This window comes from Cibotium barometz, chromosome 46, assembly GCF_041138505.1.
Source record: "Cibotium barometz isolate CiBa-2024 chromosome 46, ASM4113850v1, whole genome shotgun sequence".
NCBI classification, from domain to species: Eukaryota; Viridiplantae; Streptophyta; class Polypodiopsida; order Cyatheales; family Cibotiaceae; genus Cibotium; species Cibotium barometz.
This window is the reverse complement of record NC_141091.1, coordinates 23,203,126-23,217,314: the sequence shown is the minus strand read 5'-3', so window position 1 is coordinate 23,217,314 and position 14,189 is coordinate 23,203,126. Positions and strand designations below refer to the sequence as shown.

Genomic DNA, 14,189 nt, shown 5'->3' with positions numbered 1-14,189 from the left:
CCTCTGAGAGGCAAGCCAAAAACGGGGTAAAGACATATCTTCTGATGAGGAAGAAAACACGCCAGTAAGAAGACCCGCTCAGAAAACCCAAGATGTCTTGATCTCGTGACGCAGTAGTATCGGGGACCCAAACCCAAGGCTTCAATAACCATGGCCAAGCGGACATTGTTACGAAAGTGCTACTGACCCCCTAGGGTGTTACCCTAGTTATATCTTGATAGGTCCGCCATTTGGTCTGAGCTACAGAAGTTTCCAAGTGAGGAAAAAGTGAGCGCTCATACAGTTCTATAAAATCCTTCTTCACAGACTCGCTTGCGTCTTGAAGGTGAGAAATCATCATGGATAAAACTAATTCCTGTTGCCAAGCCATGAAGGAGATTCAGAAAGAAAGGAGATCGATGGAAGTAAGATTACTGTGAGCGACAAGTAAAAGTTACGACTTATATAAAGGAAGGAGCTAGCATAACTTAGAAGCCAACGGTATCTTGCCACTGAAGTTTTACCGTCTTTCCCTGATTTGGGTTTGGCATATTTTTCTATAGAAGGCATTAAGAACTTTGAGATGAAGAGATAAAAGAAGTTCGTAGGCTAAGTCACCTACTTTCTTTGGTCCGCAATATCTGGGAGATAACTACTTATACTCCCCTCTAGAGATAAAGAAATTCTTTTGGTCCGTATTCAAATGAAGACTATATCTGCTTCTTTGAATTCTCTGACTGTCCTCTTCTTATCTGTATATTGTTTCTGTCGATCTTGGTGGACAGCGTTTATATCTTTATGAATTGCTTGCATCTGTTGCTCTATGTCGCCAAGCATTTGACTGGTCATCTCGACCCTAATCAATGGTTCGGACCTGGTTAATGGAGTTAAGCAATCTTGTCCGAGAGACGGACCCTGATTAGATCGGTATATGAAGGAATTGGTCTCTGAATTTGGGTTCTAGACTTCCCTGTGCCCTTTTCATGGTAAGAGTCGAGCAGTCTTTTAACTGATGACCAAAACCTTGGCATCCAAAACACCGGTTCTCACTTCTGAACTCATCGTTCTGAATCCTTAAAACAGGTGGGCTCCTAAGAAGTATTCTGGGAAAAGTGTCTTCCCTTTTTAAACAGAATCTTTCTTTTATTTTAGAGAGGGAAGGGAGATTCTTACTCCTGCATACCTCTCTCTCTCTCTCTCTCTCTCTCTCTCTCTCTCTCTCTCTCAAAACTCACACAAATAGAAGACTCGCTTTCTCTTTCTCTAGAAGAGGAATACACAGAACAAAGAAGCTCTCTAACACATAGTTACACACACAAAAGAAGGTTCTCATCTTCCTCAACTCTTTCTTTCTTACAAAAAGGTTTTAGCTCACAGTCTCTCATATGTTTGCCAAGATGAGTTTAGACAATTAGTCCCTTTCCCTTATGTGTCACTCACAAAAAAAGATTAAGAGAAGTTTGCACACATAAATCTCTCACAAAGAAGACTATCACCAATGATATTAAAACACTCAACCCATAAACACAATGCATGTAGCACAAAATTTATTACTCTTATTTTTGGTTGACCTCCTTATTGAGGGGGAGGTTTAAATAAAAGATAAAAAGGCAGTCTGCAGATTCTAAATAATGTAAGAAGTAATGCAATGTATATGATGTTATATAGCCACATGGACTGAGTGAGAGATTCTAGGGAGTGATTTGGAAGAGATTGGTGGATCTAAATTCTCATCATGGAGCTATAAAATAATATATTATAGGACTCATTTTGTACATGAGATTAATTAAAATTCCTTCCACTTATTTATTATTATCTAATTGTGGAATTTAGGACTTCTTTTAAATCACCCTAGCTCTTCTGGATTTCTTGTATATTCTAGGGAGTGCTTTGGAAAGAGATTGGTGGATCTAAATGCTCATCATGGAGCTATATTGTCGCACACATTTTGTGCATGAGATTGATTAAGATTGTGTCCACTTATGGAGCTTGTTATCTTGCTTATTATTTTGTTATCAGTGTTAATTATAATTGTTACCTAATTTTGGAATTTAGGACTTATTATGAACCACTCGAGATATTGTGGATTTCAAGTTGTATCAAAGTCCCCTAGGCCTAGTTATTAGCAAGTAACTAAAAGCAATTTGAGAAAATGTTTGTGTCTAGACGTGACATGTGAGTGATTAAGGTAGACTAGGGTGTTCCTTATTGCTAACCTTTTTGCTATTAGTGAAATTAGAGTCTGCTTAAGCTTGTCATTAGAGGAAGAATATATATAGAAATTGGATAGCCATTGGGCTAGTTGTACCTCTTATGGTAATAAATACTTAGTGTTCATTTGTGGAAGATAAGCTTTGAGTGACTAATTAAGTAGATCTTTAAGCTCTAGTCAACTTTAAGGATTAAAATCCTTTGTGATAAGAATTAAAAAACCTTTCATTCCATTCACACGAGTCCCCAATATAAAGGATCTTTACACAAGTCCCCTCCTTGCTTACCTAGGAAGCTATTCATATAAACCAAAGAAAAGAAGTTTTCCACCACTCACTCAATCTTCTTATCATCCTTGAATTTGCATGGACATGGTTGTAGCTTGGATTCTCACCGACAAATCATTCAATGACCTTTGCATCATCAAAATTCAATAAGTTTGGAATCATCAAAACTTGCCATGTGCTTAATTATATATTTGATCATGTTGGATGAACAAACCCCTACAAATCCCTCCTATATGTGTGAGAAGAGCCTAGTGACATCTAGGCTAAAGTGAATCACATAACACATTACAAAAAATTGTCCAAAACAAATGGAGCAAAAGATCATGTAAGACCACAAGATCATTGTTCATACAAGTGGCTGAACTCTCTTCATTTCTCGAGCTAGCCACACACCAAGGGTACTGCAAGAATGCATCAAGCCACAAGTGAGTTTGTTCTAGGATCTCATAAGACCACAAACCATTAACTTGACCATGTGGAGAGAAGTTTCCAACTAGGTGTCTATTGTCTTCACAACCATCATAGGTGGAGTGAAAAATATTTTGCTTTGGTGGTGGTAGCTTTACATTCTCTACCAGCGCAAGAGGACTCTCCAACTCCATCCATTGAGGTCAATCATGTGACTTGAAATTTCTCTTTCATTGTAGCATTCCAAGAGGACATTTTGATGGATGTCTTTATCTCAAAAGAGCTTATCAATGTGTCTTCTCTGTAGGAGAATGTACCAATTGGTGTCTTCATAGGAAACAAACTTCTTGAATGTTGCATAAACAATGCCAAAGTTTCTCCTTCGATGTATCAAGATGTATTGCTTGGAATATGTTCCACACGAAAGTGTAGTCCAAAGGACCAAGCATCAAAGCCCAACAGGGACTTAGCAGATGTTAATCAAGCCATACAAGACCACATACTTGTAAATACAAAGTTGGTGCAACGAGTCCGAGAAATAATGATTATAGACTTGATCTCTTTCACATGCATGTTTGGATTCGGTTAAACAGAGTGTTATGATCATTATGAGCTGATGCATTAGTGGATGGAGTCTTTTCAGTGCTTTATGGCATGGAAAATTTCAAGTGTTCTTGTGATTGTTTTGGCTAGATCAATTGGACGAGTGGCAAGCTTTGCGAGTCTCAAAAGTGGATGCATAGTAGTATCACATTACACCAGACAGCCAACATTTTGGAGAGATTTGAATGGGCCCTTTGTAACATCATACAACTGAGGGCAGTCACAGTTTAAACGGGGTACAATGTGACCCACCTACACGAGCAACAATTCCAAGTAGTGGCCGGGTTGAAAAGCTAATATGTACAGCGCATGACAATCGGCCAACCATAAGCACCCGACATGTGAACATGTCAACCTTATTATACATTTAAATAGGCTGATTTAATCAAACTAGCCCATGACTTGTGTGAAAGCCAACTAGCATTCCAACCCCCAACATTGAATCACTGTTTGAATTACACTCTGTAATTCAAACAGCACCATTCTACAGGAGGGCACCAAGCTGCTCCAAGCGCTCATCCCCTTCAACTAAGTTATAGACATACTTGATTTTATCCACCCTAGAACGTCTCAACCCTCCTTTTCTCCTTGCTTGCAGGATGTATGCCTTCGGGCCCTATGTTCTCATGATATGCCTCCACACTAAGAAATTCAGCATCAGAGTTGTCTTGATTTTTAAAGAATTTGGCACATTGATGTGGGGGCACCAGATATTGACATCTTTGAAGAATAGCACCAACAATTGTATTGTTTCAAAGCAATAGGTAATAAACTACCCTGCGGCCCCCTCTGCCCCTTCCAAGTTGTATGCAACCACTCAACCAGCCATGCTGCAGCACATCCCTTTGTCTTGCCTCTACATCTGTGTAACACCATGAGAAAAAGTAGGCACTCTTTCTAACACCTGTGGTGTAAAATCAGGCAAGATCTAAATGTCGAAATCACGATAACTGGATGCTTAAAGGAGCAAAACTCCCACCTGTTACTCTTTTATTATGTATAGTACAATGTGGTAAAGTATCATCATTGTGAGATAATAGTGTCTTCGGGTAAAGGCTCCCCTAACTACTTGTACTGACTACCTATACTGGCTCCCAACGTAGTATGCTAAGGTCAAACCTTGGCTTCAAAGCTTTAGCTAAAGATTGTTGAAAGCTTTCGGCATCAGCCCATCCCCAAGCTGCAGCACCCTCGCTCCAGCATGCCTGTACCCCGTATCTTTGCCTCAACATCCACTACCTGCTCTCCTTCTGCATACGAGCACCTGTCCACATCTCCTCCGTCATTCACCTCCTATATATTAACGAACTGAAGGGGCCTATCTGATTCAAGCAAGCAAAATTGACTATGGTGCCCAGGCAAGCACGCAAGCGCGCGCGCGTGCACACGCGCACACACACACACAGATCCTCTGCATGAAAGGACTTGCGTGATTAGCAAGTTGATTTACTGTATCCTTTTACTTCTAAAATGGGCCAACACGATATACCCAGGGGGATCAGCGATCAAAAACTTCCATCTGTACACAATTTCACAGCATAAAAACACTACTTTTGGTCCCCTGCCTCTATATCCTCGATTTCATACCTAACCTCTTCTATGCACTCATTTATGGTAGTCACGGCATCCTGCACACCTTTGATCGCCTCATTCAAAGCAGCATTATACTCAAACTCAGCCTCTGCATCCTCTAAACCATCAGCAACAGAGATTTCATGCACATGGACACAACGGTGCTGCAAGGTTCTGTTCTCAAAGCAGCACTGATCATGGGTAACAACACGCTCTGATGGCCTCCCTGCTTTCTTTAGAACCTGAAGCTGTGCTGTCTACAAGTCAACACAACAGCCTACTTATCAGCAAATTTGGAAACGAGTCACAAAAGCATAATCCCACATCAAAGCACCCACCATGTGCAGCTTCTGCTTCTCTTGAAGTTGAACAGACTGCAAAAGCTTTGCCAAATCTTCTCTGCAGTATTTGGGGCTTCTAAAAAAAGACTCTATCTTAAGTACCTGCAAAACCATTCAGTCCAAGATTGAGTAAAACTTCTCTACATAACTGTTGCCCAGGAATTCTGTCACAATGTATGGCCTCTAATCTCTCATACTTACCTCTGCTAATCTTTATTAATCTTTAATCTTCTATTAGAATATTAATCTAAATATTATTATTTGGGTCTTTTCAAACATTGCCAAAAGAACAAAACACATAACCAACCACGTGTTCGTAGCACACCCATTAGTTGATGATAGTGCATAAAGATTGCAGTGCAGACTCGGCATGTTCCTCCAACTATCTCCATATGAAGCATATTCATCCAAGCAAGTCTTCGTGGGAAGCCCCAATGATTCTGGTGGGCAGGTGGGCACAGGATAAAACTACGTGTTTATACATGGTTCAACTCCAACGTCTAATTGAAGCAGTGTTGACTATTGGATAGTGCTCCTTATTTTACCAAAAACAGGCTTAGGACAAGCTACCATAAAATCCACATCAAAGAAGATAACCAAGGTATAATCAGAATGAATTCTTGGTACTGCTTTTTTGATTCATAAATGCATTTTTCAGTTAGGTGGTTTGAAAAACTATAAAGCATCTTACTGTGGAATATCTCACCCAGCATTATGACACAAGCGTTCTGATGAATAGGGAAATGGCCGTTGGGAGGCCATTCCCCTAGAGAAAATGGTAACCACTAGCCATTATTTGGGGAATGACCAACAAATGGGCATTCCCTGATGTCATGGTCTCCCAGGAGTGAAGCCAGCCAATAAAATCTCGCCATCATATCATTCCACGCTGAGTGGATCTTTGAGCAACCAACTATTAACTTAATTAAACACACAATCAAGCATAATTGAAAAATACCACAGAACCAATACCACAACACTATACTGGAGGTCGAAGATGCAATAGCCCACCCCCTTAGTATATTTTATTACCAATGAGTACTTGTAAAACAAGCATGTGGATGGTCAATGGACCACCAAAATTCCAGCATAACTCAAGGATGAAAGCAAGATCAAACAATTGTGTCAATGTCACATAGCACACGCATCTGTAAACAAAGGGACTCTCTCCCAGAACACCCTAGTTCTCACTAAGCTTTAATCATTGGCGCAACCCAAAAACGGAGGAACTTGGAGTGAATACCTTGGTTCTCCACGGCTTTGAATGTTGGGCCCACTTAAACAACCCTGGCACTCTCCAAGGAGCCCGAATCCAAGTAAATTATCCTTCGATACTTCCAAAGGCCTCCAAGAAGCTCTCCAAAGTCTACAGCTGATCTTCGAGAGTCCTCCACAAGAACATAGGCAGTCCCCCAGCTCATCGACCACCAGCACAATTTATCCACTTAAAACCACAAGCACATATTAACACTGGACACCACACTGGGACCGGAATGGGCCGGCTCCCCCCTTAGAACTTATGTCATATTACTAAGGAGTATTTATCAATTACAAGCTTTGGGGGCCTCTCTTGTTCCCACACATGGAACAAGCCAGGTTATATAATTTGCAATGTGCTAAGTTTCAAAAGATGTCCGAATATCCAACATAGAAGCCAGTATTCAATCTTCACCATAAAGCACATGGTACTATTGAGGAACGGGTGGCAGTGGCCAAGGCCCAAGAGATGGACAACCAAGAAGATATCGAGAATTCCACCAAAACCAAGGTACATATTATCACCAACCCAGCCATTCCTAGTATGGAAGGGGTCTGGTCACTGGTGGACTCTAGGACGCCCAAATATTTAGAATATACAAGCTTTGGGAATGGGGGATCCTTCTCTTGCACATCATTTGTGTTCTTGGTTACCTACAGACTGTGCTGCAGCAATTCTATTGCAAAAAAATATTGAATAAATCTCCCCATGGAGTAGGCAACATGATATCCCTTGCCAACCGGCTTGACAAGCATATATACATGTACTTAACCAACCTATCCCAGACGAGATTCCTCAAGACAAACTCCACAACTCTACTAGCAACTCTCAATCCAAAAAGTTCTGAGTGTAGAGTAAAATCAAGCCTACTCTTGTATCACACACGTGATCTCTTCAAGGGTCCGATCGATGACCTCATCTAACATAGTCTGGGAATTGTACCACTTGACCACAGGGTCCAAGAATCGTACCACTACACCCAAGGATCACCACTTGATTCTCTACTTGGCATAGGTTTGAGAATCGTACCACTTGATTTATCTTGCCAAAACCAAGCTCCGGGAATAGCACTACTTTGAGCCACTAGCTTCGGGGATAGTACCACATGAGCGAATACACCTAGACTCCATGGATCGTACCACTTGAGTCTACTAGTGTCAAACCAAATCCAAAACTCTTATCACTTGCACTTCATGTTAGTACTCTAACCGCACACCTAGGAGGAGAGGCATAAGAAACCGTGTAGAAGCCATAGAACGAGCTTGCCATAGATATAACCATGGATACCATATAGAAGCCAATAACTAGGCTCATTAATGTTTTCTTGAAACACATTCAAGAAAAGATACCACTTTCTCCTTGCAAAGATACAAGGGTAAGGTATCCATAAAACCAATGAAACAAACTTCAAAAATAACAAATATTCCAAACTTGCAAATGTCAAGATATACTTAGCTTTTATGTTTGTCGGAGTTGACTCTCCCTTGTCCTTGATTATGAAGAGGAGAGTCTGTTGTGAAAGCCAAAAACCCTGAGAGCCAAAGCTGAATTTCTCCCATAGCTAGTCCTCTCTCACAAGTAAGTAGCCATATGGTACTCAAACCATGTTTGTGCATAACTTGCACAAACAGTTGACTTGCGAGAAAACTTACCCTAAATCTTCCAACGAAATCTCTCGAAATATGGTAGATGTCTGGCTACTAGACTAGTAGGCCTTTGGCTTAACCACACTAATAGTCTCGTAAATTGTTCGATCAAGACAGTTTCCCTTTTAGTTAAAAGGAAATATGTGCTCTGATACAAATGTCGTTGATCCGGGAGTATCACACACGACTATTAATGCGATTAAACACTTAATAAAGGCACACAGTTTATCCACTTAAAACCACAGGCACGTATAAACACTAAATACCACACTAGGACCGGAATGGGCCAACCCCCCCTTGGGATTTATGCCATAACTTGCACAAACAGTTGACTTGCGAGCATGTTTGTGCATAACTTGCACAAACAGTTGACTTGCGAGAAAACTTAACCTAAATCTTCCAACGAAATCTCTCGAAATACAGTAGATGTCTGGCTACTAGACTAGTAGGCCTTTGGCTTAACCACACTAATAGCCTCGTAAATTGCTCGATCAAGACAGTTTCCCTTTTAGTTAAAAGGAAATATGTGCTCTGATACAAATGTCATTGATCCGGGAGTATCACACGCAACTATTAATGCAATTAAACACTTAATAAAGGCACACAGTTTATCCACTTAAAACCACAGGCACATATAAACACTAGATACCACACTAGGACTGGAATGGGCCAAGCCCCCCTTGGGATTTATGCCATATTACCAAGAAAAATTTATCAGCTACAAGCTCTGGGAGCCTCTCTTGTTCCCACACATGGAACAAGCTAAGTTATCCAATTTACAATGAGCTAAGTTTCAAAAGATGTCCAAATTCTTGTGAATCAAAGAAGTCCACATACCATAGAAGCCAGTCTTCAATCTCCACCATGGAGCACATGGTGCTGTCAAGGAACAACTGGCGGCCAAGAAATAGACAGCTAAGAAGCTAGCTTATCCAATTTACAATGAGCTAAGTTTCAAAAGATGTCCAAATTCTTGTGAATCAAATAAGTCCACATACCATAGAAGCCAGTCTTCAATCTCACATGGTGCTGTCAAGGAACAGGTGGTGGCCAAGAGATAGACAGCTAAGATCTCCATAATTCCACCAAAAACTAAGGTAGTTTTGAAAAATGCAGATGTCCACATATCTTAGGTCTACTCCAAACCCAAGAAATTCATAACATGAAATATAAGTCCCAGACGTCGTCGTTGACCAGAAAACGGTGTGGACAATATCATATAAAAGTAGATTCTTAGATAAAACAGTCCACAATCTCCTACTGCACGATGTCCCACAGTATATCTATGATAAAATCACTCTCCTAACACATACATGTGAAGAGACAACAATCCATAACCTATTTATAGACTTGTTGTCAACCCATAACCTATTTATAGACTTGTTGTCAACCCATTGTGAACATGCACACAGTTTTGACTCTGTTTTCCATGCAAGATGTAAACCTATACACAAGTGTGTTACCCCTGCGGCAGCCACCTGACGATTGAGTACACCACTAAATACATGACATGGCTTTCATTGACATCTTCATTTGATGATGTTTGCTGTTTACATGAGCCTACGATGTCATTAACCTGTAATGTAGTAACCATGGTTTTGACAATAAGTAGATATCAAAAGTAGAACTTTTCCAAGTGGCGTAAATCTGGCAGCTTTATTGAACAAGCTTGACACAAATTAAAACACCAAAAAATAGCGCACACATAAGAGTGGGGTCGATGAAATTATACACATCACGTCAGCAAACACCACGAGAATATATTATATATCAACAAGCGGTAAGTAGTCATTTGAGATTATAGATGGTTCTGCCTTACTTGTTTTGAACAATCGTTGAATTCAGAAGTAATTTCACTACAAACTTGTTGATATGTTGACTCTGCTCTACTTTCTAGATAATCCAAAAAAGCTCTGAAAAACCACAGCTTTTAATAAGTTTGCAGGTGCCAAAGAATGTAATGAATCTCTCTCTCTCTCTCTCTCTCTCTCTCTCACACACACACACACACAGCACGCCATCCTTCTCTGCCCGGCATACTACGACATGATCATCATGCATAGCCGGAGACAATGCTTGCAACACAAGTTAACACCACTTCCCGGGACAGCAAGCACATAATCTGGAGCATCAGGCCGCCTCTTCAATGAGTGTTTCTCTCATGCGCTCGTGGAAGAAAGAAGCACATCAGTTTGCTTAGCATGCATATTTGGGTCATCATTGTACATAATTATATTTGAGCAATATACAATAGTGCAGGTCTCATCTGGTCTTCTCTATTGTGTACTTGCAAAGTGACTAGCTTTAATCTCTCTTACATTAAGCATTAATTAAGATTAACTTCCATATTCATGTCACAGGTTGCCAGCTGGTTTGACATGCATGGACCCACCCAAACCCCCCCTATACCTAGCCCCCTTTTAAATACAGTCTGAACTCCACGTTCTTGGATCTCTTCAACAAGAGATCAACTCCATCATCCATCTAGACTTGACCCAGCTTCGGTACAAAAAGGTTACTTTATGTATGTTGGTTGGGTCCTTGGTCAGCCCCTACATGATTGAGAATGACTTCTATGCTTGATGAACTCATGAATGCCTTATGTGATTTGCTATCAATGATGCCTTTGCTTGTATATATGGGAAGGGAGCTGGTCGGCCAGTCCTAAATGCTGTCAGCAGCGTGCATGACTTTTTTGACCATAGTTAAAATGGTCTTGAAAGTCACTTCTGCAAGTGACCTTTGCACTTACATTTTTTACATTCCTTAGACTCCCGAGATATAGGTGTGTCGGCACTCAGAACTCAACATCATCTCTGCTTGGCACATATGACGTGAAAAGTGCCATCGAGACCAGACTGCTCCAACACTCCACTAATAGGACAGTCTACCAAATTCAGTCAAACATCGTCAAACCCTTCGAGGGAGATGGAAGCGCCTCACAACCGATTCCAATAGGATGCAACCACTTTGCACTTACATTTTTAACAGTCCATAGACTCCCGAGATCTAGGTGTGCCGGCACTCGGAACTCACCATCATCTCTGCTTGACACATATGACATGTCAAGTGCCATCAAGGTCAGACTTCTCCGACACTCCGCCGATAGAGACAGTCTACCAAATCTACTCAGACATCGTCAAACCCTTCGAGGGAGGGAGATGGAAGCACCTCCTGTTAAAAGTCGTATCTCATGTGGAAACGAGTTGTAACAAAGGGCATAAGTTATTATTTAACTTATGCTACATGAGTCGGCCATTTCCATTGTGAGGGTATATATACCCATGCCCACCCATTGTAATTTCCATCTATTCATTGCTAAATAGTTCAAGCGCTGTTCGCCAACCCCTCTCTCTCTCTCTCTCTCTGCGTCAACTTCTCTCTCTCGCTCACTGCCTGTGTAAAGCTTCCGCTGCACCAACTCTGCCACATAGAATAATGAATTGCAGACAACTCCACATCCATGATCCTCCATTCGTTGAACTGAGAACACACACGTCCAAAAGATCTCCTGAACATTGAACTATCGACACATGACGCCCAAAATTCTCTGACAATGAACTAGGAACTCATCCCATCCATAGTCTGCTACCAATGAACTACGAACACATCACGTCCATAGATTTGTCAAGCTGTTCCATGCCAGATGCATGTGCCTTGAACTCCGACACACGGGTCCAAATCACCAAAACGAGAGCACAGACTACCCCTCTCTGCCACTCACATGCCTCTCTCTGGCTGAAGCACGTGGTAGCATCCCTTGAGGAGACAGGTTGTTTGGTGCATTTTCCGAGGTGTATTCGGTATCCGGCCAGTACTGAGGTGTCCATGGTTGCATCTACATCGACTTGGTTTCTTCATCTATGCCCACTATGAGCTACAGAGAGGGTGTTAAAAGTCGTATCTCATGTGGAAACGAGTTGTAACAAAGGGCATAAGTTATTATTTAACTTATGCTACATGAGTCGGCCATTTCCATTGTGAGGGTATATATACCCATGCCCACCCATTGTAATTTCCATCTATTCATTGCTAAATAGTTCAAGCGCTGTTCGCCAACCTCTCTCTCTCTCTCTCTCTCCGTCAACTTCTCTCTCTCGCTCACTGCCTGTGTAAAGCTTCCGCTGCACCAACTCTGACACCTCCCAGACGATTCCAATAGGATGCAACCACGGCGAGCAATGTTTCTACTCTCTTGAGTCAAGGTACCATGGGAACCGACCACCCACATGGCCTTAGAACCCCCATTGTCACTATTCTCCTCCTCAAATGTAACCTCCCTCTAGGAGAGGCAAACCAAAAAGGTAGCCTCCCCCTCTTATTTCTAGTTTACACCTCTCTTGAGGGACGTACTTTGTTGCTCCACTTGAGAGCTGCCTGTACTTTGCATTCACGGACGTTTCTTTTATGAATTAACGAAGGACCTTTTCTTGGGGGACAAAAAACTAGTTGAAGAATGCAATGGGGACCCTGGTATGGTATCTTGAATATGCTTCCATCTGACCCCAAACTCTTGTGTATAACTACCTTGAATGAGTTTCTTTGCTAAAACTTTGCTCTTATCTTTTTCTTCTACATTTAACTACCTATTATAGATTTAAAGGTCATGCCATACAATTTGTGTAATGGGCAGTCACAAAATGAACCAGAAATTTTTAAAAGTAGTTGGGAGTAACCTCTTGGAAGGAGAGTGTGTGTGTGTGTGTGTGTGTGTGTGTGTGTGTGTGTGTGTGGGAGTAACCTCTTGGAAACTCTTGGAAGGAGTGTGTGTGTGTGTGTGTGAGAGAGAGAGAGAGGGGGGTGTGACGAAAACAGGGCCTGGGTCTCTGGGGACAGGGGCATCTGGCACTCTGGAGGGACTGTGCCCTCCCTGTCTAAGGACACCACGTGTGCGAACAAGCTCCGAGCTTGAGGTGTAATCTCCCAGTGAGATCGGGCTCCCATGATCTTTCTCCTCTGCACTGAGTATCAGTCGTGATCATTTGATGAGGGGGCGAAGACACACACACACACACACACACACACACGGATTTGCCAAAATTACTGTTAGGAATGATCACAAGGTAGCGCTACACGAAGTAGCCTTCAGTGATTAAACCATGGTTAAATCCCACTTACCTGTTAAGCTTGTTGTAGATGGCAGCACGACGATGCTGGATCGAGAGGAAGCATCGGAGTAGCTCCGGCACAGACCCGTCTTCTTGAGCGAGGGGAGGAGAGGCAGGTTCCATGCCGCGAAGGTGAAGGTAATGGGCTTCCGGAAGCATATCGAGCATGACGTGAAACTGTCCGGCCGCTCGCTGGCGGAAAAGCCGTGTGAAATCATGCTAGAAGTTACAACATTATTCTCTTTTAGTAATTAACTAGAATGCTTGGGTACCCTTATGCTCTTGATTCCTTGCACTTGTCCTTTGCCATCTTACTTTAAAAAAAAGCATGTCTTTCCGTTCACGTATAAACATCTTGAAGCGCTTGAATGAAGATGGACATTGTAATCCATACCATTTCTGCAACACGTCTTATTCGTATGTGTATCTCAAGTTTATATGAACAGCTTATAGAGCTCGAATGAACATGAACATCAAACCTATGATTATATTCGACGTGAGGCATCGATGGACATCGACAGAGATCTCAGAGCACATCGCAAGGTAGATAATTCCAAATTCATTACCACATTTGAGTTTGAGTTACACGTCATTCAGCAAGTCATAGGATTTTTGTGCTCGTTTGTGTGAGTGAAGTTATATAAAAAAAAACCATACATAAAGTATGGCGGGGAGTTGGCACAATCCTCGCCAAAATTTAATAAACATAGAAGAACGTGCCCTTCCTCCATTTCCGAAATAGTACTTTCGATATCAAAAGTGGACCAAAATACCTT

At 41.6% G+C, this 14,189-nt stretch overlaps 1 protein-coding gene across 1 annotated transcript; it reads right to left on the bottom strand.

The window, feature by feature from the left end:
* Positions 1 to 4,904: 4,904 nt before the first annotated feature.
* Positions 4,905 to 13,611, bottom strand: LOC147612032 (DNA repair REX1-B protein). Its single transcript, XM_086783866.1, has 4 exons — positions 13,424 to 13,611; positions 10,125 to 10,218; positions 5,399 to 5,503; positions 4,905 to 5,317 (listed from the first exon to the last, which is right to left on the bottom strand). The coding sequence occupies exons 1-4, from the start codon at positions 13,579 to 13,581 to the stop codon at positions 5,036 to 5,038; spliced, it is 639 nt and encodes a 212-aa protein (XP_086639992.1). The 5' UTR covers positions 13,582 to 13,611; the 3' UTR covers positions 4,905 to 5,035.
* Positions 13,612 to 14,189: the final 578 nt, after the last annotated feature.